Source organism: Bombina bombina, chromosome 2 (genome assembly GCF_027579735.1).
Source record: "Bombina bombina isolate aBomBom1 chromosome 2, aBomBom1.pri, whole genome shotgun sequence".
NCBI lineage: Eukaryota > Metazoa > Chordata > Amphibia > Anura > Bombinatoridae > Bombina > Bombina bombina.
Window position 1 is genome coordinate 1,213,701,609 of NC_069500.1, and position 26,463 is coordinate 1,213,728,071.

Below are 26,463 nucleotides of genomic sequence, written 5' to 3' on the forward strand. Positions count from 1 at the left end.
CCCTTAAATTAGATTTTAACTTTCTAATTTACTTCTATTATCAATTTTTTTATATATATATGTAGGCAATTGCACACCCTACACGCATGAAAACAAAATTATTATTGTTTTTTTCTTACTAGATGAGCATCCAATAAAGGTAGGAAGACGTTTGGTCCCTCTAAAATGGCAGACAACAATCATATTGTACCATGCAAAAGGGCTTAAAATAAAAAATAAACATTAGAAAGCAGTAATTAAACCTTAATATTTTGCATGGAAAATATGTCCATTTAAAACAACTTAAATTAATATTGAAATGTACCATTACTATAGATTGTTCACTTAGATACTGTGGTTGTAAACGCAGTGTTCTTGTTAAACATACATTTTTCTTTCAGGGTAGTGTAGAACAGTGTTTATCAATTCCATTCTGCAGGTCTCACTAACAGTTCCGATTTGTAGGATATCTGAACTAGAGCACAGGTGAAATAATCATCTGATCACTAACCAGGGTTATTAACCTGTTCTCACCCAATGTATTCCTGAATATCTGGCTTGTTAGTGTAGACTGGAGGACTGGGATTAAAAAAAAAAAAAAGTTTTGATTTATGTTCTATGTAATCTACCACCGTGATGTATAAATTCAGGATAGTACAACTTTTTGAGATTATGTCAACCTGTTCATTTGAAAATAGTAATTGCAGTATAAAGATTATTTCTCCAACATTGGTGTGTCCGGTCCACGGCGTCATCCATAACTTGTGGGAATATTCTCTTCCCCAACAGGAAATGGCAAAGAGCACAGCAAAAGCTGTCCATATAGTCCCTGCTAGGCTCCGCCCACCCCAGTCATTCTCTTTGCCGCTGAACAAGCAGCATCTCCACGGAGATGGTGAAGAGTATGTGGTGTTTAGTTGTAGTTTTTTTATTCTACTATCAAGAGTTTGTTATTTTAAAATAGTGCTGGTATGTACTATTTACTCTGAAACAGAAAAGGATGAAGAGTTCTGTTTGTGAGAGGATTATGATTTTAGCAGCAGTAACTAAAATCGTTTGCTGTTTCCACATAGGACTGTTGAGATGAGATAACTTCAGTTGGGGGAAACTGTTGGCAGACTTTTCTGCTTAAGGTATGACTAGCCATATTTCTAACAAGACTGTGTAATGCTGGAAGGCTGTCATTTCCCCTCATGGGGACCGGTAAGCCATTTTCTTAGTCTCAAACAGAATAAAGGGCTTAATATGGGCTATAAAACTGGTAGACACTTTTATGGGCTAGATGGATTGCTTTATTTGGGCATTTTATACAGCTTAATGTTGAAATTCACACTTTATAAACTTTGGGGAACGTTTTTTTACGTCAGGCACTGGTTTAGACACCTTCCCAGTCAGGAAGGGCCTTCCCTGTAGTAGGCATAGCCTCATTTTTGCGCCATTACTGCGCAGTTACTTTTGAGAGCAGGACATGCAGCTGCATGTGTGTGGGTCTGAAAGTAGTTGAAAAGGTTCCTAGAAGGCTTCATTTGGTATCGTATACCCCACTGGGTTTGGTAAAGTCGCAGCAAAGGCTGTAGCTGGGACTGTAGAGGGGTTAAAACTGTAACCGGCTCCGGTTTCCTCATTTTAAGGGTTAAAGGTCTGAAATTTGGGGTGCAATGCTTTGAATGCTTTAAGACACTGTGGTGAAAATTTGGTTAAATTTGAACAATTCCTTCATAGTTTTTCACATATTCAGTAATAAAGTGTGCCCTGTTTAAAATTTAAACAGACAGTAACGGTTTTGTTTTAAAACGGTTTTTGTACTTTATTGACAAGTTTAAGCCTGTTTAACATGTCTGTGCCTTCAGATAAACTATGTTCTGTATGTATGGAAGCCAATGTGTCTCCCCCTTCAAAATTGTGTGATAATTGTGCCATAGCGTCCAAACAAAGTAAGGACAGTACTGCCACAGATAGTAAAGTTGCCCAAGATGATTCATCAGATGAAGGGAGTAGACATAGTTCTACATCATCTCCTTCTGTGTCTACACCAGTTTTGCCCACGCAGGAGGCCCCTAGTACTTCTAGCGCGCCAATGCTTGTTACTATGCAACAATTGACGGCAGTAATGGATAACTCCATAGCAAATATTTTATCCAAAATGCCTGCATTTCAGAGAAAGCGCGATTGCTCTGTTTTAAACACTGTAGAGCAGGAGGGCGCTGATGATAATTGCTCTGTCATACCCTCACACCAATCTGAAGTGGCCATGAGGGAGGTTTTGTCAGATGGGGAATTTTCTGATTCAGGTAGAATTTCTCAGCAGGCAGAACCTGATGTTGTGACATTTAAATTTAAATTAGAGCATCTCCGCGCTCTGCTTAAGGAGGTGCTATCTACTCTGGATGATTGTGACAACCTGGTCATTCCAGAAAAATTGTGCAAGATGGACAAGTTCCTAGAGGTTCCGGTGCACCCCGACGCTTTTCCTATACCCAAGCGGAAGCCCGGCATACCTTTTGTCCCCCCTCCTATATTTAAGAAATTATTTCCTGTGGTCGACCCCAGAAAGGACTTATGGCAGACAGTCCCTAAGGTCGAGGGGGCAGTTTCTACACTAGCCAAGCGCACTACTATTCCTATCGAGGATAATTGTGCTTTTAAAGATCCTATGGATAAAAAATTGGAGGGTTTGCTTATAAAGATTTTTGTACAGCAAGGTTACCTCCTGCAACCTATTTCATGCATTATTCCTGTCACTACAGCAGCGTGGTTCTGGTTCGAGGAACTAGAAAAGTCGCTCAGTAGAGAGACTCCGTATGAGGAGGTTATGGACAGAATTCACGCACTGAAGTTAGCTAATTCCTTTATTTTAGATGCCGCTTTGCAGTTAGCTAGATTAGCGGCGAAAAATTCAGGGTTTGCAATTGTGGCGCGCAGAGCGCTCTGGCTAAAGTCTTGGTCAGCGGATGTATCTTCCAAGACAAAATTGCTTAATATCCCTTTCAAGGGTAAAACCCTTTTTGGGACAGAATTGAAAGAGATTATCTCAGACATCACTGGGGGTAAGGGCCACGCCCTCCCACAAGATAGGCCTTTCAAGGCCAAGAATAAGTCTAATTTTCGTTACTTTCTCAATTTCAGGAACGGACCGGCCTCCAACTCGGCAGCCTCTAGACAAGAGGGTAATGCTTCACAAACCAAACCAGCTTGGAAACCGATGCAAGGCTGGAACAAGGGTAAGCAGGCCAAGAAGCCTGCTGCTGCTACCAAAACAGCATGAAGGAGTAGCCCCCGATCCGGGACCGGATCTAGTAGGGGGCAGACTCTCTCTCTTCGCCCAGGCTTGGGCAAGAGATGTTCAGGATCCCTGGGCACTAGAAATAGTTTCTCAGGGTTATCTTCTAGAATTCAAGGAACTACCCCCAAGGGGAAGGTTCCACATGTCTCACTTATCTTCAAACCAAATAAAGAGACAGGCATTCTTACATTGTGTAGAAGACCTGTTAAAAATGGGAGTGATACACCCAGTTCCAACCGTGGAACAAGGAATGGGGTTTTACTCAAATCTGTTTGTAGTTCCCAAAAAAGAGGGAACTTTCAGACCAATTCTGGATTTAAAGATCCTAAACAAATTTCTCAAAGTGCCATCGTTCAAAATGGAAACTATTCGAACGATTTTACCTACAATCCAGGAGGGTCAATTTATGACTACCGTGGATCTAAAGGATGCGTATCTACATATTCCTATCCAAAAAGATCATCATCAGTTCCTAAGGTTTGCCTTTCTGGACAAACATTACCAGTTTGTGGCTCTCCCATTCGGGCTAGCCACTGCTCCAAGGATTTTCACAAAGGTACTCGGGTCCCTTCTAGCGGTTCTAAGACCAAGGGGCATTGCAGTGGCACCTTACTTGGACAACATTCTGATACAAGCGTCGTCTCTTTCAAAGGCAAAGGCTCACACAGACATCGTTCTGGCCTTTCTCAGATCTCACGGATGGAAAGTGAACATAGAAAAAAGTTCCCTGTCTCCGTCGACAAGAGTTCCTTTCTTGGGGACAATAATAGATTCTTTAGAAATTAAGATTTTCCTGACAGATGTCAGAAAGTCAAAACTTCTAAACGCTTGTCAAATTCTTCACTCTGTTCCACGACCTTCCATAGCTCAGTGCATGGAAGTAGTAGGGTTGATGGTTGCAGCAATGGACATAGTTCCTTTTGCGCGAATTCATCTAAGACCATTACAACTGTGCATGCTGAAACAGTGGAATGGGGACTATACAGACTTGTCTCCAGTGATTCAATTAGATCAGAAGACCAGAGACTCACTCCGCTGGTGGCTAACCCAGGACCACCTGTCCCAGGGAATGAGCTTCCGCAGACCAGAGTGGGTCATCATCACGACCGACGCCAGTCTAGTGGGCTGGGGCGCGGTCTGGAACTCCCTGAAAGCTCAGGGGCTATGGTCTCGGGAAGAGTCTCTTCTCCCGATAAACATTCTGGAACTGAGAGCGATATTCAATATTCTCAGGGCTTGGCCTCAACTAGCAAAGGCCAGATTCATAAGATTCCAATCAGACAACATGACGACTGTTGCTTACATCAACCATCAGGGGGAACAAGGAGTTCCCTGGCGATGAGAGAAGTGACCAAAATCATAAGATGGGCGGAGGATCACTCCTGCCATCTATCTCTGATCCACATCCCAGGAGTGGAAAACTGGGAGGCGGATTATCTGAGTCGTCAGACATTCCATCCGGGGGAGTGGGAACTCCACCCGGAGATATTTGCCCAGTTGACAATTATGGGGCATTCCAGACATGGATCTGATGGCGTCTCGTCAGAACTTCAAGGTTCCTTGCTACGGGTCCAGATCCAGGGATCCCAAGGCGACTCTAGTGGATGCATTAGTAGCGCCTTGGACCTTCAACCTAGCTTATGTGTTTCCACCGTTTCCTCTCATTCCCAGGCTGGTAGCCAGGATCAAGCAGGAGAGGGCCTCAGTGATCTTGATAGCTCCTGCGTGGCCACGCAGGACTTGGTATGCAGACCTGGTGAATATGTCATCGGCTCCACCATGGAAGCTACCTTTGAGACAGGATCTTCTAGTACAAGGTCCATTCGAACATCCAAATCTAGTTTCCCTCCAGCTAACGGCTTGGAAATTGAACGCTTGATTTTATCTAAGCGTGGGTTTTCGGATTCTGTAATAGATACTCTGGTCCAAGCCAGAAAACCTGTAACTAGAAAAATTTACCATAAAATATGGAAAAGATATATCTGTTGGTGTGAATCCAAGGGATTCTCATGGAGTAAGATCAAAATTCCTAGGATCCTTTCCTTTCTCCAAGAAGGTTTGGATAAGGGATTATCAGCAAGTTCTCTAAAGGGACAGATTTCTGCTTTATCTGTCTTGTTACACAAACGTCTGGCAGCTGTGCCTGATGTTCAAGCTTTTGTTCAGGCTTTGGTCAGGATCAAGCCTGTTTACAGACCTTTGACTCCTCCCTGGAGTCTGAATTTAGTTCTTTCAGTTCTTCAAGGGGTTCCGTTTGAACCTCTACATTCCATAGATATCAAGATGTTATCTTGGAAAGTTTTGTTTTTGGTTGCTATTTCTTCTGCTAGAAGAGTTTCTGAGCTATCTGCTTTGCAGTGTAATCCGCCCTATCTGGTGTTCCATTCAGATAAGGTTGTTTTGCGTACTAAACCTGGTTTTCTTCCAAAGGTTGTTTCCAACAAGAATATTAACCAGGAAATAGTTGTGCCTTCTTTGTGTCCGAATCCAGTTTCAAAGAAGGAACGTTTGTTACACAATTTAGATGTAGTTCGTGCTTTAAAGTTCTATTTAGAAGCAACAAAGGATTTTAGACAAACGTCTTCTCTGTTTGTCGTTTATTCTGGCAAGAGGAGAGGTCAAAAAGCTACTGCTACCTCTCTTTCCTTTTGGCTGAAAAGCATCATCCAATTGGCTTACGAGACTGCCGGACGGCAGCCTCCTGAACGCATCACAGCTCACTCTACAAGGGCTGTGGCTTCCACATGGGCCTTCAAGAACGAGGCTTCTGTTGATCAGATATGTAAGGCAGCGACTTGGTCTTCCCTGCACACTTTTGCCAAATTCTACAAATTTGATACTTTTGCTTCTTCGGAGGCTATTTTTGGGAGAAATGTTTTGCAAGCCGTGGTGCCTTCTGTTTAGGTAACCTGATTGGCTCCCTCCCTTCATCCGTGTCCTAAAGCTTTGGTATTGGTTCCCACAAGTTATGGATGACGCCGTGGACCGGACACACCAATGTTGGAGAAAACAGAATTTATGCTTACAAAAGTGAAAAAGGAGCACAAGCAGCAGATCTATGCACAAAGAATTTATTTACAGATAGTAAACATAGCGCATTGGCGCTCTGAGTGAAGAAAAACAAACACGTTTGTCAAACAATATACAAAACCGTGAGAGGGGAGAGAAACCCCCGGGGTAAATACTGACAAAAACAATAAGACTAGCTTTTAGGAAAACAGGTATACGCGTTTCAGCTTACAGCCTTACTCATTACCTGGCTAAAACACAGTGAGGTGAACTTAAAAACAGTAGCTAGTCATCCCATTGGTGGATGGGAACACTCCCCCCAAATAATCCTCCAATGGGTGTTTAGTTACGTAGCTGAGGACACCTGGGGACGCACAGGGTTACACACTAAATACAGCATACTGTGAATACACATGGAACAAGATAGGAATAATTGTAAATACTACATAATTAATAAATGATAGAAGATAATAAGCGGTACCCGTGCATTATATACAGTTTTAATCCTATAATTACAAAACAATTTCAATGATCAAAGTAGAAGAAATGTGTTCAGTACAGCCGAGGGCAGAACAGATAGCTCCGGACCCAGCTGGACACACCTGTAGTGCTGGGACGCTGCTTCATAGTAGCTGAAATGAAAGCACAAATAATATAAGCACGGGATAACAGTCGTTTACATCTAAAGACTAGCAACCAATATAAACATTATTATTACTGAGATATAATCAGTACGCACTGTGTATGCATACTGGACCTTGAGCTATATCAACAGCAATAACAATAATAATAATAATACTGCAGTTAACCCTTAGCAGAAATAAAGTTATTGCGGAGTCTACTAATACATAGGTACCATTAACATATGTATTCCATGCCACACCGGACAATAGGTGGCTTCACTATTAGAGAGAGCCCCATTTACACTAGAGAAATAAGTCCATAGGGCAAACCGGAGTCCCAAGGACCTGATAGGTTATACTAGGGAGTCCTAAGTTAGTAGGCTACTACGCTCCTATCAGAATTTATGCTTATCTGATAAATTACTTTCTCCAACGGTGTGTCCGGTCCACGGCCCGCCCTGGTTTTTTAATCAGGTTGATGAATTTCTTTCTTTAACTACAGTCACCACGGCACCATATGGTTTCTCCTGTTTTTTCTCTTGTCCGTCGGTCGAATGACTGGGGTGGGCGGAGCCTAGCAGGGACTATATGGACAGCTTTTGCTGTGCTCTTTGCCATTTCCTGTTGGGGAAGAGAATATTCCCACAAGTTATGGATGACGCCGTGGACCGGACACACCGTTGGAGAAAGTAATTTATCAGGTAAGCATAAATTCTGTTTTTTTTTCAAAATATTAGTGACTACAGTGTTAAACAGCAGTATTTTTTACAGCGATTGAGTAAAAAGAATCTAGTTAAATACTGTGCATATTAAAGTAATAATAAATAATACTGTTTTAAAATGAGGTATTGGAATCTACATTACTATAGGCCTTAAAACACAGCATTGTTTTTATATGTAATATATAATTAATTATTTCCTACAGGCTCTTATTCTGCTCCCCACCTGCTTGTTAATGCTTGCTGTAGTGTTGTGATGTATAGAGCGGCCCCACCGGCATCTAAAACAGCATAATTTACAACACTACTTGTCGCCTGCTCTCCAAAGTAAACAGTGAACCATCTATGTCATTGTGATTAACTGTTTACTTGGAGAGCAGCCAGCAAGCAGCCTATAGCAAGATCAATTTCCCCTTGGATAGAAATGGACAAACTCTACCTAAGAAAATTCCTTTTGACCTACTGTGCATGGTGCTGTCTTGTCCTCCAGCTTCATTTACAGCTCAGAGCACCCCTCAATTTAAATGTGCCATTAGGCACAGCTTTCCATTGGCCAAGGCGGCTGCTATGTCACATTTTAAACAAAAAGGTATTTTACACAGGGGCAAGGAAGCAGATGCATTTATCAGTAAAACAATTACTTTAAAATATTTACACGCAATTTAAAATAAAATTAAAAATGGCTTGCATATGTTTCCTGTAAACTGGTTGACTAGAAAGAATCAAAGTCTGTCTATTTGTTACAGAGCAGGAAGAAAATGTTAAAAGAGCCTTTCAAATGTCTATCACAGTCTGAATTTAAAATGTTCTACTTAAATTGAGAAATGCATATGTTAATCTTTTTTTTTTTTATTGCAGGTGGTAGAATGTCTCTCCCATGTAGATACATGTGCAGTTTTGTGGTCTGAATCCAAGCAGTTAATTGTTTTTGTCATACCTAGAGGTTCCGTAGAAAAGAAAATCCTCTGGCAGGAGTTATTGTGTTATCTGCCGGGCTACGCAGTCCCTGATGATATTATAATGATAGAGTCCTTACCGCTTACAAAGCATGGTAAGTAGTGGTCCCTGCTAAACTGTCAAAATGTCATTTAAAGGGACAGGGCATTTCTAAAATGTTTCTCAAGCATTTTAACCCTTTAACTGCTGAGTCATCTCTTGTGCTGAAGCTGTTTCTTTCATGTAATTAGCAAGAGTCCATGAGCTAGTGACGTATGGAATATACATTCCTACCAGGAGGGGCAAAGTTTCCCAAACTTCAAAATGCCTATAAATACACCCCTCACCACACCCACAAATCAGTTTTACAAACTTTGCCTCCTGTGGAGGTGATGAAGTAAGTTTGTGCTAGATTCTACGTTGATATGCGCTCTGCAACAGGTTGGAGCCCGGTTTTCCTCTCAGCGTGCAGTGAATGTCAGAGGGATGTGAAGAGAGTATTGCCTATTTGAATTCAATGATCTCCTTCTACGGGGTCTATTTCATAGGTTCTCTGTTATCGGTCGTAGAGATTCATCTCTTTACCTCCCTTTTCAGATCGATGATATACTCTTATATATACCATTACCTCTACTGATTCTCGTTTCGGTACTGGTTTGGCTTTCTACTACATGTAGATGAGTGTCCTGGGGTAAGTAAGTCTTATTTTCTGTGACACTCTAAGCTATGGTTGGGCACTTTTATATAAAGTTCTAAATATATGTGTTTAAACATTTATTTGCCTTGATTCAGGATGTTCAACGTTCCTTTTTTCAGACAGTCAGTTTCATATTTGGGATAATGCATATGAATAAATCAATTTTTTCTTACCTTAAAATTTGACTTTTTTTCCTGTGGGCTGTTAGGCTCGCGGGGGCTGAAAATGCTTCATTTTATTGCGTCATTCTTGGCGCGGACTTTCTTGGCGCAAATTTTTTTTTGTTATTTCCGGCGTCATACGTGTCGCCGGAAGTTGCGTCATTTTTTTGACGTTTTTGCGCCAAAAAATGTCGGCGTTCCGGATGTGGCGCCATTTTTGGCGCCAAAAGCATTTAGGCACCAAATAATATGGGCGGCTTTTTTGGCGCTAGAAAATTTGAGCGTCATTGTTGTCTCCACAATATTTAAGTCTCATTATTTATTGCTTCTGGTTGCTAGAAGCTTGTTCATTGGCATTTTTTTCCCATTCCTGAAACTGTCATTTAAGGAATTTGATCTTTTTTGCTTTATATGTTGTTTTTTCTATTACATATTGCAAGATGTCTCACCCTGAATCAGAAGCCACTTCTGGAAAAACGCTTAACTGAGTTTCAGTTCTACCAAAGCTAAGTTCATTTATTTTAAATGTTATAAATGTTTATCTTTAGCTATGGTTTGTAATAAGTTATTATGATATACTTTTACATGCAGGATCCATTAGTGTTTATGCTTTATATATTTCCATTCTTACATCTTATGTACAAGAAATATTTAGAAGATTTATAAGAAATATTTTTCTGATTCTATTTTAAAGGCTTTGTCTGACTTTGTGCCTTCTAATAAAAATTTTAGGTCTTTTTCACTTCTTTTTTAATTATTGAAGTTTCAAATGACCAACAACATACTGATTTATCCTTCTCTGATTATGTTTTTTTCTCTTTCAGAAATTTTCTTCATCAGATATTGACACTAACAAATCTACTTTTTTATTATTTTTCTATTATTAAAGTACATTTGTTCTTTGTTGAAAAGGTGTTGATTATTTTGGATATTAAGGTAACTAGTTCTTTAAGACTAGCTGACACTATTTCTGCCTATTTATTTCTTCTGTGTTTTCAGAGGTTTTCTTTCCATTTCCCCATTCTAGGGAATGGAATAGGCTGAGAATTTTCTTTTATTCCTTCTTCAAAGGTTTTAAACTATATTCTTTGCCAGCAGTTAAATTCAATAAGGAGGGTTCTCCAATTTATTGGGGCTATCTCTACTTCTACTAATTATGCTATTATTTCTATAGCAAAATAGTATTTATTTTCCTTTAGATAGTTGTATCTTATTTATGGAAAATTGATTAGTTTCAGGTACTTTTCTTGGTCCTGTGATTTATTTGGATATTGCTAGCATTGTTAAGGGACAACATTTACTAGACTAGGTGCTGTTGCATTTGTCTGTTGTTTTTCATTTATTGATTATGCAAGTCCTCTGTATTGACTGGTCCTTTAAACTGGACTATCATGCTAATAATTTCATTTGTGTCTTCATTTTATTGAATATTTTCGCAAATGAGGGTTATTCTATGTCTTTAGCTATTTTAGCTAGAAGAATTTTGTGATTTTTAAAAAAAAAAATAAAAAAAAAAATAATCCATATTTCTTAACTGTTACTCTGGGCTTCAAGATTGAGTTCTAAGACTAAAATTTTAAGCTTATACTAGTTTGGTTGTTCTTATTAAGGAACGAATTCCTGAGTTCTTTCCCAAGTAACATGTTTATAATTGGGGTTCGAAATCAGCTCCCTAATATTGCGATGTACGTGCCGTATTCCAGCTTGGCTGGTAAGGGGCAGGTTAAGACTTCTTTGAAATTTATTTGGTTCTATTTTGTCCAAATTTCTTTGATTTTATTCCAGTAAGGCTAACACTTAATTTAAGTGTGTTTCTGTCCTATATATTTTGGGTACTGTTGAAGCATGGCTGGGCACCCATGGGGTTCAAGCGCTGCTCAGACCTGGAATCTTCTGGGGTATTTCTTCCAGTTCCTTTTTTAGGAACCGGGTTTGGAGTTTTATTCAAACTATTTTGCCTTTTTATGGTCATTGATAGCATTATTTGTTTTCATTAGATACAATAAATGCATATTTTCATTTTTCTGTTTTCATTCAGATTATTTTCTGAGGACGCGGAATCTCATATGATTCACTTGCTCTTCAGGACATAGTTAGAGGATCTTTTTTTCAAAAGCTCTTGATTCCTCACACAAGGGTCACCTTTTTTAGGTTTCCAGATAGTTTGTGTCACTGTCTTTGTCTCTATCAGACAAGGGATAATTCTATTGTGTTCCGTCTGTCGGTACCTTTAGTCTCTATTATTTCCTTCAGTTGCTATATATGCATAGAAGTTTTAGGTCTTATGGCAACAGCATTGGATTCAATTCCCTTTGCTCATTTTTACTAGAAAGAACCTTTTCAGTCTTTTATGAGTGTTGTTTCTTCAAGAACATGGTTGGAGGATCAATTTACCAAAAAGTTTGTTGATTCCTCAGACAAGGGTAACCTTTTTAGGTTTCCTGATAGATTCAGTGTTCTTGACTCTGTCTCTGTCGGACAAAAGACGTCTGAATTTGGTTTCAGCTTGTCGAAACCTTCAGTCTCAATCTTTCCCTTCTGTAGCCTTATGCATGGAAATTCTAGGTCTTATGTCTGCTGCATTGGACGCGGTCCCCTTTGCTCATTTTCACATGCGACCTCTTCAGCTCTGTATGCTGAACCAGTGGTGTAGGGATTATACAAAGATATCTCAATTTAATATCTTTAAAACCGATTGTACGACACTCTCTGACGTGGTGGTCAGACCACCATCGTTTAGTTCAGGGGGCTTCTTTTGTTCTTCCAACCTGGACTGTGATTTCAACAGATGCAAGTCTGACAGGTTGGGGAGCTGTTTGGGGGTCTCTGACAGCACAAGGGGTTTGGGAATCTCAGGAGGTGAGATTACCAATCAATATTTTGGAACTCCGTGCAATTTTCAGAGCTCTTCAGTCATGGCCTCTTCTAAAGAGAGAGTCGTTCATTTGTTTTCAGACGGACAGTGTCACAACTGTGGCATATGTCAATCATCAAGGAGGGACTCACAGTCCTCTGGCTATGAAAGAAGTATCTCGAATTCTGGTATGGGCGGAATCCAGCTCCTGTCTAATTTCTGCGGTTCATATCCCAGGTATAGACAATTGGGAAGCGGATTATCTCAGTCGCCAAACGTTACATCCGGGCGAATGGTATCTTCACCCAGAGGTATTTCTTCAGATTGTTCAAATGTGGGGACTTCCAGAAATAGATCTGATGGCTTCTCATCTAAACAAGAAGCTTCCCAGGTATCTGTCCAGATCCAGGGATTCTCAGGCGGAGGCAGTGGATACATTGTCACTTCCTTGGAAGTATCATTCTGCCTATATCTTTCCGCCTCTAGTTCTTCTTCCAAGAGTAATTTCCAAGATTCTAAAGGAGTGCTCGTTTGTTCTGCTGGTGGCTCCAGCATGGTCTCACAGGTTTTTGGTATGCGGATCTTGTCCGGATGGCCACTTGCCAACCGTGGACTCTTCCGTTAAGACCAGACCTTCTATAACAAGGTCCTTTTTTTCCATCAGGATCTCAAATCCTTAAATTTGAAGGTATGGAGATTGAACGCTTGATTCTCAGTCATAGAGGTTTCTCTGACTCTGTGATTAATACTATGTTACAGGCTCGTAAATCTGTATCTAGGAAGATATATTATCGAGTCTGGAAGATTTCCATTTCTTGGTGTTTTTCTCATCTTTTTTCTTGGCATTCTTTTAGAATTCCTAGAATTTTACAGTTTCTTCAGGATGGTTTGGATAAAGGTTTGTCTGCAAGTTCCTTGAAAGGACAAATCTCTGCTCTTTCTGTTCTTTTTCACAGTAAAGATTGCTAGTCTTCCTGATATTCATTGTTTTGTACAAGCTTTGGTTCGTATAAAACCTGTTACTAAGTCAATTTCTCCTCCTTGGAGTTTGAATTTGGTTCTGGGGGCTCTTCAAGCTCCTCCGTTTGATCCTATGCATTCGCTGGACATTAAATTACTTTCTTGGAAAGTTTTGTTTCTTTTGGCCATCTCTTCTGCTAGAAGAGTTTCTGATTTATCTGCTCTTTCTTGTGAATCTCCTTTTCTGATTTTTCATCAGGATAAGGCGGTGTTGCGAACTTCTTTTAAATTTTTACCTAAGGTTGTGAATTCTAACATTAGTAGAGAAATTGTGGTTCCTTCATTGTGTCCTAATCCTAAGAATTCTAAGGATAGATTGTTGCATTCTTTGAATGTAGTTAGAGCTTTGAAATATTATGTTGAAGCTACTAAAAATTTCCGAAAGACTTCTAGTCTATTTGTTATCTTTTCCGGTTCTAGGAAAGGTCAGAAGGCCTCTGCCATTTCTTTGGCGTCTTGGTTAAAATCTTTGATTCATCATGCTTATGTCGAGTCGGGTAAAACTCCGCCTCAAAGGATTACAGCTCATTCTACTAGGTCAGTTTCTACTTCCTGGGCGTTTAGGAATGAAGCTTCGGTTGATCAGATTTGCAAAGCAGCAACTTGGTCTTCTTTGCATACTTTTACTAAATTCTACCATTTTGATGTGTTTTCTTCTTCTGAAGCAGTTTTTGGTAGAAAAGTACTTCAGGCAGCTGTTTCAGTTTGATTCTTCTGCTTATAATTTCAGTTTTTTTCATTATAAGATTTAAACTTTATTTTGGGTGTGGATTATTTTCAGCGGAATTGGCTGTCTTTATTTTATCCCTCCCTCTCTAGTGACTCTTGCGTGGAAGATCCACATCTTGGGTATTCATTATCCCATACGTCACTAGCTCATGGACTCTTGTTAATTACATGAAAGAAAACATAATTTATGTAAGAACTTACCTGATAAATTCATTTCTTTCATATTAGTAAGAGTCCATGAGGCCCACCCTTTTTTGTGGTGGTTATGATTTTTTTGTATAAAGCACAATTATTCCAATTCCTTATTTTTTATGCTTTCGCACTTTTGTCTTATCACCCCACTTCTTGGCTATGCGTTAAACTGATTTGTGGGTGTGGTGAGGGGTGTATTTATAGGCATTTTGAGGTTTGGGAAACTTTGCCCCTCCTGGTAGGAATGTATATCCCATACGTCACTAGCTCATGGACTCTTGCTAATATGAAAGAAATGAATTTATCAGGTAAGTTCTTACATAAATTATGTTTTTTAGGCTTTTGCATACATTGAGTTGAATGTCAATTCCAATGTTTTTTTTCTGTGAGTTATCAACACAACTTGTTGCTTTCAGTAGATTATTAATTGCATAATTTACATATATCCCCAAATAGGTAAAACTGTAACTAACCAGAATACATTAAAGGTACAGTCAAGTCCAAAATAAACTTTCATGATTCAGATAGGGCATGTTATTTTAAACAACTTTCCAATTTACTTTTATCACCAATTTTGCTTTGTTCTCTTGGTATTCTTAGTTGAAAGCTAAACCTAGGAGGGCTCATATCCTAATTTCTTAGACCTTGGAAGCCGCCTCTTATGTGAATGCATTTTGACAGTTTTCACCACTAGAGACTGTTAGTTCATGTGTGTCATATAGATAACATTGATCTCACGCACTTGAAGTTACCTAGGACTCAGCACTGATTGGCTAAAATGCAAGTCTGTCAAAAGAACTGAAATAAGGAGGCAGTTTGCAGAGGCGTAGATACAAGGTAATTACAGAGGTAAAACATGTATTATAACTGTGTTGGTTATGCAAAACTGGGGAATGGGTAATAAAGGGATTATCTATCTTTTTAAACAACAACCATTCTGGTGTTGACTGTCCCTTTAAAGGGATTTGAAACAAAGTTTTGTAGTATACATAGGTAAACAACATTATTTAAATCATTATTTTATAAATTCTGCAATAAAATAGTTTGATTCTGCTTATCAATGCACATTCCTAATGTGCCAACCTTTAGAAGCCAATGAATATTTTCTAAGTAGAGAATGTAATTTCACAGGAAGGAACAGAATTTATCTTCGTAATCTTTCAGATGTCAATAAGTCTCTGACCCTGAGCAGTTTGCGTGTGGTCTAGATTTTTTATCCTAAACCGGATTCAATCGGATTTAATTCTTCAAATCTCCATTTATGACAGGATTTAAAACGACATGATTCTTCTGTGAAGTATCTGTTCTCAAGGTTAGGCCTCACTATATCAAAGCTGATGAGGTTTTCCCTTTTCTTATTTTTATTTTCTTATTTTTATTTCTTTTACAAGATATGATGAGTCCACAGATTTCATCCTTACTTATGGGATTACGCCTCCTGGTCAGCAGGAGGAGGCAAAGAGCACCACAGCAGAGCTGTATATATAGCTCCTCCCTTCCCTCCCATTCTAGTCATTCTCTTTGCCTGTGTTAGTGATAGGAAGAGGTAAAGTGAGGTGTTAGTTTAGATTCTTCAATCAAGAAGTTTTTTTGTTTTAAAATGGTGCCAGTGAGTACTATTTTTCTCAGGGAGAAATCGTCAGTCAATAACTTCCCAAGAGGAGTGGAGACATTTTATTTTCTGCCCTGATTGTTGATGATCTTAGCAAAACATTCTCTAAGATCCTGCTGGTTCCCACAGAGCAGTTGAAGGTAGTGTAAAGAAACATCTTCAGTGTAGAGAACCGTATCATGCTACAATCAGCATTGAGGTATGTTTAGTCATTTGATTCTGGGGAGACTAGATACATCAGAACAGGCTGACATTATTCCCTGTACTGGGGAGGGGTAACGGTATGCTCTATGCAAATGGAATTGGTGTACCTGGAATCCCCTTTATTGCTTATCAGTGTGTTTGTGCAGTGACTATGGGTTCACTTATACTCATGCTGCGTGTGGGCTGACGCTGGGAGATGCGGTTTGTTCCCTAAGGGCTGTCGTTATGTATTTTATAACTGGCTATGAGAGTGTGTTTTTCAGAGTGGAACATGGCGTTTTTTAGTGTGTTAGAAATCCGACATGTTTTTGCTTCCCATGCGGGTCTCAGTACATTTTAGAGTTACGCCCATGGTGGGCGGGGCCTAGTTTTGCGCGCTCAGCTGCGCAGTAATCATCCGGATCGGCAGCAGGTTCCTGGGCTCCGGTGTGGCCTAAGTTAGTTTGTGCACATAGGAGTGCAAAGAGACTTGGGAGCGCTGCGCACGGACGATCAGTGTGGTCTGGGGGCAGGTAGGTGCCGCAGCAGTGCTGTGGCGAGGTGCAGTGTCTGAAGTGTGATAAAAATTTGTAAATAGAATAACTGAACATGCGGAGCAGTAAATTGTTAAGTTAGCTTGTGCATATCAGGACACTTTGTTTATTGATGCAAGAGTTATTATACTGCAAACAGAAAAATTGTTGCGCTTTTATTTCTTAAAGGCCCAGTAGGCATTTTTATTCAAATATTTGGTTATAAGATTTAACTTTCGAGGTTAAATATACCAAGTAAAGAACGGCTATTATTGCTATTGCTAGTCTGTTTAACATGTCTGAACTTCAGGAAAGTACCTGTTCTATGTGTTTAGATGCCAATGTGGAATCCCCTCTTACTTTTTGTCCCTCATGTACTGAAAGGGCCTTACAATGTAAAGAACAGATTTTCTTTAATGCAAGTATGTCTAAGGATGCTTCTCAGTCTGATGAGAATCAGGGTATGCCGCTACTTTCTCCCCAAGCGTCACAACCTTTAACGCCCACCCAAGCGACACTGTGTTCTTCAACCGAGTCTACTTCATTTACTCTGCAGGATATTGCTGCAGTTAAGTCATCTACCCTTACACAGGTTTTAGCTAAGTTGCCAGTGTTGCAGGGCAAGCGCAGCAGGACAGAAGTCACTCTGATTCCTGCGACTTCTGATGCCTTGATGGCTATTTCCGATGTACCCTCACAGGGCTCTGATTTGGGGGGTAGGGAACTTCTGTCTGAGGGGGAACTTTCCGACTCGGGAAGTGTGTTACCTCAGACAGACTCTGACGTCATGTCCTTCAGATTCAAGCTTGAACACCTCCGTCTGTTACTTCGGGAGGTTTTAGCAACTCTGGATGACTGTGACTCTATTGTGGTACCACCAGAGAAATTGTGTAAGATGGACAAATACTTAGAGGTTCCTGCTTACTCTGATGTTTTTCCGGTTCCTAAGAGAATCTCGGATATTATTACGCGGGAATGGGAAAGACCGGGTATCCCGTTCTCACCTTCCCCTAATTTTAAGAAAATGTATCCCATAGCTGACACTGTTCGGGATTCTTGGCAAACATTCCCTAAGGTGGAGGGAGCTATATCTACCCTGGCTAAGTGTACAACTATTCCTATTGAGGACAGTTGTGCTTTCAAAGATCCTATGGATAAAAAGTTGGAGGGTCTTCTGAAAAAGTTATTTATTCATCAGGGTTTTCTCTTACAACCGACGGCCTGCATTGTACCAGTTACAACTGCGGCAGCCTTTTTGTTTGACGCCTTAGAAGAGTCTCTTAAGACTGAGACTCCCTTAGAGGAAATTCTAGATAGAATTAAGGCCCTAATTCTTTTATTACGGATGCCGCCTTTCAGATTGCCAAATTGGCGGCTAAGAATGCGGGATTTGCCATTTTAGTGCGTAGGGCATTATGGTTAAAATCTTGGTCTGCTGATGTGTCCTCTAAGTCAAAGCTTTTGGCTATTCCTTTCAAAGGAAAGACCCTATTCGGGCCTGACTTGAAAGAAATCATTTCTGACATTACGGGAGGTAAGGGTCATCTCCTACCTCAGGATAAAGCAGCTAAACTGAGGGGTAAACAGAATAATTTTCGTTCCTTTCGGAATTTCAAGGGAGTCCCCTCTCTTTCTTCCGCTAAACAGGAAGGGAATTTTGCTCAAGCCAAGTCCGTCTGGAGACCCAACCAGGCTTGGAACAAAGGTAAACAACCCAAGAAGGACGCTGCTGCTCCCAAATCAGCATGAAGGGGTGGCCCCCGATCCGGTCCGGATCTAGTAGGGGCAGACTTACTTTCTTTACCCAGGCTTGGATAAGAGACGTTCAGGACCCCTGGACACTGGAAATCGTGTCCCAAGGGTATCAACTGGAATTAAAAAATCCTCTCCCAAGGGGGTGGTTTCTTCTTTCACGATTGTCTGTAGACCAGATAAAGAGAGGCGTTCTTACGTTGTGTAAAAGACCTCTCTAATATGGGAGTAATTTGTCCTGTTCCAATACGGGAACAGGGGCAGGGGTTTTACTCAAATCTTTTCGTGGTCCCCTAAAAATAGGGCACGTTTCGACCCATTTTAGATCTCAAAAGTCTAAACAAGTTTCTCAGAGTCCCATCCTTCAAAATGGAGACTATTCGGACAATTCTGCCATTGATCCAGGAGGGTCAATATATGACTACCGTGGACTTGAAGGATGCATATCTTCATATTCCTATCCACAAGGATCATCACCATTTCCTAAGGTTTGCCTTCCTGGACAAACATTTTCAGTTTGCGGCTCTTACCTTCGGGTTTGCCACAGCACCCAGGATCTTCACGAAGGTTCTAGGGTCTCTCCTGTCGGTTCTCAGGCCGCGGGGCATTGCAGTGGCGCCTTATCTGGACGATATTCTGATCCAGGCGTCATCTTACCAACTGAAAAAATCTCATACAGACATGGTTCTGTCCTTTCTGAGGACTCACGGGTGGAAGGTGAATCTAGAAAAGAGTTCACTAATTCCACAGACAAGGGTTCCTTTCTTGGGAACTCTAATAGATACTATATCCATGAAAATTTTCTTGACGGAGGTCAGAAAGTTAAAGATTCTGAATACTTGCCGAGCCCTTCAGTCCAATCCTCGACCATCAGTGGCTCAGTGCATGGAGGTGATTGGATTGATGGTGGCGGCAATGGATATCATTCCGTTTGCTCGCTTTCATCTCAGACCACTACAACTGTGCATGCTCAGGCAGTGGAATGGAGATTATGCAAATTTGTCTCCTCAGATAAATCTGGATCAGGAGACAAGAGAGACTCTTCTTTGGTGGTTGTCGCCGGATCATCTGACCCAGGGGACGTGCTTCCGCAGACCCTCTTGGATGATTCTGACAACGGACGCCAGTCTACTAGGCTGGAATTCCCTGAAGGCTCAGGGGTTGTGGACTCGGTCGAAGTCTCTACTTCCAATCAATATTCTGGAATTGAGAGCAATATTCAATGCGCTTCAGGCTTTGCCTCAGTTGGCTTCAGCCAAATTCATCAGATTTCAGTCGGACAACATCACAACTGTGGCTTGCATCATTCATCAGGGAGGAACAAGGAGTTCCTTAGCGATGACAGAAGTATACAAGGTAATTCGGTGGGCGGAAGCTCACTCTTGTTATCTGTCAGCAATTTACATCCCAGGAGTGAACAACTGGGAAGCGGACTTTTTGAGCAGACAGTCTTTTCATCCGGGGGAGTGGGAACTCCATCCGGAGGTCTTTGCCACCCTGATTCTCAGATGGGGCAGACTGGAATTGGATCTGATGGTGTCTCGTCAGAATGCCAAGCTCCCAAGATACGGATCCAGGTCCAGGGATCCTCAGGCCGAACTGATAGATGCCTTGGCAGTGCCTTGGTCGTTCAACCTAGCTTATGTGTTTCCACCATTTGCTTCCCTGGGTGACTGCACGGATCAAACAGGAGAGGGCTTTGGTAATTCTAATCGCTCCTGCATGGCCTCGCGGGACTTTGTATGCTGACCTGGTGGACATTTCCTCTCTGCCGCCATGGAAGCTTCCATTGAGGCAGGACCTTCTCATTCAGGGACCCTTCCATCATCCGAATCTAGTTTCTCTGCAGCTGACTGCTTGGAGATTGAACGCTTGATTTTATCTAAGCAGGGGTTCTCTTATTCGGTCATTGATACTTTAATTCAGGCACGTACGCCTGTCACTAGAAAGATCTACCATAAGATATGGCGTAAATATCTTTATTGGTGCGAATCCAAGGGCTACTCATGGAGTAGAGTTAGGATTCCCAGGATTTTATCTTTTCTCCAAGAAGGATTGGAGAAAGGATTGTCAGCAAGTTCCTTAAAGGGACAAATCTCTGCTTTGTCGATTTTACTACACAAGTGTTTGGCAGATATTCCAGACGTTCAGTCCTTTAGTCAGGCTCTGACTAGAATCAAGCCTGTGTTTAGACCAATTGCTCCACCCTGGAGTTTGAATTTAGTTCTTAATGTTCTTCAAGGGGTTCCATTTGAACCCATGCATTCCATAGATATTAAGTTGTTATCTTGGAAGGTTTTATTTTTGGTTGCTATTTCTTCTGCTCGCAGAGTTTCTGAGCTTTCAGCTTTACAATGTGACTCTCCTTATCTTATTTTCCATTCTGATAAGGTGGTTTTACATACCAAACCTGGGTTCCTTCCTAAGGTTGTTTCTAATAAGAATATTAATCAGGAAATTGTTGTTCCTTCTTTGTGTCCTAATCCTTCTTCTAAGAAGGAGCGTCTGTTGCATAACTTGGACGTGGTCCTTGCCCTGAAGTTTTACTTGCAGGCAACTAAAGAATTTCGTCAATCATCTTCATTGTTTGTTGTTTTCTCTGGAAAACGTAGGGGCCAGAAAGCTACGGCTACCTCTCTTTCTTTTTGGCTGAAGAGTATCATCCGTCTGGCATATGAGACTGCTGGACAGCAGCCTCCTGAAAGAATTATGGCCCATTCCACTAGGGCTGTGGCTTCTTCATGGGCATTTAAAAACGATGCTTCTGTTGGACAGATTTGCAAGGCGGCAACTTGGTCGTCTCTTCACACTTTTTCCAAATTTTCCAAATCTGATACTCGTCTGAGGCTGTTTTTGGGAGAAAGGTTCTTCAAGCAGTGGTGCCTTCCGTTTAGGTTCCTGTCTTGTCCCTCCCTTTCATCCGTGTCCTATAGCTTTGGTATTGTATCCCATAAGTAAGGATGAAATCCGTGGACTCGTCATATCTTGTAAAAGAAAAGGAAATTTATGCTTACCTGATAAATTTATTTCTTTTACGATATGACGAGTCCACGGCCCACCCTGTCATTTCTAAGACAGGTATTTACTTATTTTTGTTAAACTTCAGTCACCTCTGCACCTTTGGCTTTTCCTTTCTCTTCCTAACTTCGGTCGAATGACTGGAGTGGGAGGGAAGGGAGAAGCTATATATACAGCTCTGCTGTGGTGTTCTTTGTCTCCTCCTGCTGACCAGGAGGCGTAATCCCATAAGTAAGGATGAAATCCGTGGACTCGTCATATCGTAAAAGAAATAAATTTATCAGGTAAGCATAAATTTCCTTTTCTTTAACTTTTTTCAGGTTTTCTTTAAAGTGGACTTTTTATAGAGTGTTACTGTTTTTTGTTTTGTTTGTTTTTTATGTTCTAATCTTAACACGTTTTTGTTATGCAGATATCATTGACAGTGTCGTCTTTTTAAATGTTATTAGTTAATTTTGTGATGTCTTTAAAACATTTTTGATTCAAGTATCTTTGACTGTGGAAGTCATTTCATTCCTTGAGAAGTTAAAAGGACTTGAAACCCAAAAAGTTTCTTTCACGATTCATCCAGACAATGTATTTTTTAACAACTTTCCAATTGACTTCTGTTATCTAATTTGCTTTATTCTCTTCATAGCCTTTGTTGGAGAGAGATATCCAAAGTGGTGTACACAATAACTGAATGTTTTTAAGACTTTTGTTTAATTATTTTATATTTTTGCATGAAGAAAGTCAATTATTTGTAATGATTGAATCATGTTTTGTTATGTGCCTCATAACAATTTGGGAATTACGTTTCTCCTTAAAGGGGCAGTCTATACCAGTATTTTTATTGTTTAAAAAGATAGATAATCCCTTTATTACCCATTCCCCAGTTTTGCACAACCAACACAGTTATATTAATATACTTTTTAGTCTATGATTACCTTATATCTCTAAGTCTCTGCAGACTTCCCTCTTATTTCAGTTCTTTTGACAGACTTGGATTTTAGCCAATTAGTGCTGACTCCTAGGTAACTCCACAGGTGTGAGCATAATGTTATCTATATGACACACATTAACTAATGCCCTCTAGTTGTGAAATGCTGTCAAAATGCATTCAGACAAGAGGTGGCCTTCAATGGCTAAGAAATTAGCATATGAGCCTAAGAATACAAAGAGAACAAAGCAAAATTGATGATAAAAGTAAATTGAAAAGTTTGTTTAAAATGACATGTCCTATCTGAATCATGAAAGTTTATTTTTGACTAGACTGTCCCTTTAATTAAAAAAATATAAACACAAATGATTTATTTTGGATGTATGTTTGACAACACTGGGAAATACAGTGGAACACAATTATATAACATTTCAAATATTGTGAATATATAAATATATTTTATTTAGGGATATTACACATCATTATAACCCAATAAAAGATCAAGAGGGTTGATGCTCAAGGCCAATCGGATAAATATGGAATATTTTTATTCTGAGTGCTAATTCTGAATGACTTTCCAGACATGATGGTAGAGAATCACTAGTTTAGAGAAACAAACAATAATGTATTGCTTTTTATTTATTTATTTTATTACAAAGGTTCATATTATACTATTTTATTAGAGATTATTAATTATTACAAATCTACATTTCAGTAGATAACAATGTAATATGTCGTTTTTACTATTAATTAATATGTACGTGTAATTAACCCTTACTAGGAATACTACAAATTCTGGTAGCAGATAAAGTAAATAAGTAATTGTTCTGTTTCTCACTTTTGTACATTTTTTTATAGGTAAAGTAGATTTGTCTAAATTAAATACCATCTATTGTGACTACTTAAGAGAAAAGAAGAGAATCCATTTACTACAAGAGAATGATCTGTGGGACAGTTTGCAAAACACATGGAAGGTGATATGTTAACCAAAGTCATATTTATTTATTTATGGGTCTGTCAAGCCTACTCTTTCACACTATCAATAAGACAATTGAGTTTTGATCTGCTCTTAACTTTATAACTATAGTGCTTATTTAATTGTAGTATAGTAAGTTTAGAAAATAATCTTACATATTTAAAGGGACAGTACACTCTAAAATTGTTTTTATATTAATGTATTTTCAATTACTTGTTATACCAGCTGTAGAGTATAAAATGTATTAAAAATTGCATTTTCAGGTTTATTTGTGTATATGACGTAGCTGGTTTTGTGCTTTTAAACCACATCCTATTACAATGGGTTGAGCTTCAGATAATATCATATATCTCATTATGTTATCACTTTGTGTACACACTTTTGCTTCCTTATCTTATATTTGTCTGGAAAACTAAAGCACAACACAATGGAACATTATTATTTTATTACTTAACTATCCTGCACCCCACTGTGAGTTTAATTTCTTCTACTGACTGTGTTTACTTAGGCTATTCAATAGCTGAGACTCCAGTATCAAAACTTTCAGTATAGGTTGGGATACCACAAGCTAAATCAGCTATTTCAAAGGGAGTAAAGAGGCTACAGCTTGTACACTCCAGAAGGTAAAATGGATAACTGGCTGGAAACAATTTAAATGGGAGAAACTGTCCCTTTAAGCTTGTTTTTTTCCCAACATTACAAATGTATTGTATGTACCACTGTTTGGATTGTCTTTGGCAAATTATCATTTCTGTAATGTTTTTGTGCAATTCGGTTGTGTGCTTTTGTTGTCCATCACATTGTTTTTTTTACATTTTAGCACGTACTGGGTCTACCTAAAGAGTCTCCTGCTGTTGCTGAAGATTCATTATTCTTGCTTGGTGGAGGTGACTCCTTAACAGCCATACGATTTCACAACGAAATAGAGGTTCTGGTTGGCAAAAATGTGCCAGATCTCATGGAAGTTATTCTTAGCCAAACCATTCTTGATATTTACAGGCACATTTCTAGAGTTGTGTATCCAAAAGAAGAGCAAAATATAGATGACATTGTAGCAGAAACGACTATAAGAGACGATACAAGCATAACATTTCAGAGAAAAAGAAAAGATTTGCCAGAGACAGCACCAACAAAAGATGTTGAATCCTTTCTCTCTCTAAGCAGAGGAAATTGCTTATATGTGAATATGCCTTTACCTTCTGAACTCGTTACTCACCTGTATCATATAATAAATGGACCAAACCAAGAAATGGCAGTGTTTTTATATGGCAGCCAAACCATTCCTGAATTCAAAAGGCCCAAACTCAAGTTATCTGTCCCACACAATCCATCTATATTAAACATAAGGACTAATGGACTGTCTCTGCAAGTGAGGTGGAAATCTGACACAGGCAAGTGTGTAGATGCTTCACCTTTACTTGTACAGTCAACCAGCAAGAACTCTCCAGTGACAATATATATTGGTTCTCATTCACATAGAATGCAAGCTATTGATCTCCAGTCTGGGAGAGTTATATGGGAGAGAGTACTAGGGGATCGTATTGAATCTTCTACTGCTATCACGAAATGTGGAAACTTTGTCCTTGTTGGTATGTGCTATTTTAACTGGATGAAACTTGTCCTGTACTTTTACAATCTAAATTGATGACAGTATTTTGTAATTTATACTTTTGTGTTTTAAATACAGAATGTCTTGTTATTTTTATTTCTCCAACATTGGTGTGTCCGGTCCACTGCGTCATCCATTACTTGTGGGAATATTCTCTTCCCCAACAGGAAATGGCAAAGAGCACAGCAAAAGCTGTCCATATAGCCCCTTCCTCAGGCTCCGCCCCCCAGTCATTCTCTTTGCCGCTCTGAACAAGTAGCATCTCCACGGAGATGGTGAAGAGTATGTGGTGTTTAGTTGTAGTTTTTTATTCTTCTATCAAAAGTTTGTTATTTTAAAATAGTACTGGTTGTACTATTTACTCTGAAACAGAAAGAGATGAAGAGTTCTGTTTAAAAGAGGAGAATGATTTTAGCAGCAGTAACTAAAATCAATTGCTTTTCCCACGCAGGACTGTTGAGCCCAGAGAACTTCAGCTGGGGGGGAACAGTTTGCAGACTTTTCTGCTCAAGGTATGACTAGTCCTTTTCTAACAAGACTGTGTAATGCTAGAAGGCTGTCATTTTCCCTCTTGGGGATCGGTAAGCCATTTTCTTAGACTCAAACAGAATAAAGGGCTTATTATGGGCTATAAACTGGTTGACACTCTTAGGTGCTAAATCGATTGCTTTATTTAAGTATTTTATGCAGCTTTAAGTGAATTTTAACTTTGTTAATGTTGGGGAACGTTTTTAAGCGTCAGGCACTTGTTAGACACCTTCCCAGTCAGGAAGGGCCTTTCACTGTAGTAGGCAGAGCCTCATTTTCGCGCCATTATTGCGCAGTTTCTTTTGGATGCAGTGCATGCAGCTGCATGTGAGAGGGTCTGATTCTCATTGAAAAACGTTCCTGGAAGGCTGATTTGGTATCGTATACCCCCCTTGGATAAGTGAAGTCGCAGCAAACGCTGTGGCTGGGACTGTAGTGGAGTTAAAATGGTTAATTGACTAAAACGGCTCCGGTTTCCTCATTTAAGGGGTTAAAGGCTTGAAAATTGGGGTGCAATACTTTGAATGCATTAAGACATTGTGGTGAAAATTTGGTAAAGATTGGATAATTCCTTCATAGTTTTTCACATATTCAGAAATAAAGTGTGTTCTGTTTAATATTTAAAGAGACAGTAACGGTTTTGTTTAAAAACGGTTTTTGTGCTTTATTACCCTGTTTAAGCCTGTCTAACATGTCTGTACCTTCAGATAGATCATGTTCTGTATGTATGGAGGCCAAGGTGGTCCCCCCTTCAAATGTATGTGATAATTGTGCCATGGCGTCCAAACAAAGTAAGGACAGTACTGTCACATTTAGCAAGGTTGCCCAAGATGATTCATCAAATGAAGGAAGTAGGGATAGTTCTTCATCCTCTACTTCTGAGTCTATACCAGTTATGCCCGCGCAGGCGACCCCTAGTACTTCTAGCGCGCCAATACTTGTTACTATGCAACAATTGACGGCAGTAATGGATAACTCCATAGCTAATATTTTATCCAAAATGCCAGCATTTCAAAGAAAGCGTGATTGCTCAGTTTTAAACACAGTAGAGCAGGAAGGCGCTGAGGATAATTTATCTTTTATACCCTCACACCAGTCTGAAGTGGCAGTGAGGGAGGGTTTGTCAGAGGG

The 26,463-nt window shown here is 39.8% G+C and overlaps 1 protein-coding gene across 1 annotated transcript in view; it reads left to right on the plus strand.

Moving 5' to 3' along the window:
* Window positions 1-26,463, plus strand: part of AASDH (aminoadipate-semialdehyde dehydrogenase) — a 269,559-nt gene that overhangs the window by 115,580 nt on the left and 127,516 nt on the right. The window contains exons 10-12 of the mRNA XM_053703943.1: window positions 8,472-8,664; window positions 23,078-23,193; window positions 24,016-24,784. Of these exons, the coding sequence (XP_053559918.1) occupies window positions 8,472-8,664; window positions 23,078-23,193; window positions 24,016-24,784 (1,078 nt within the window). The remainder of the gene's footprint in view (window positions 1-8,471; window positions 8,665-23,077; window positions 23,194-24,015; window positions 24,785-26,463) is intronic.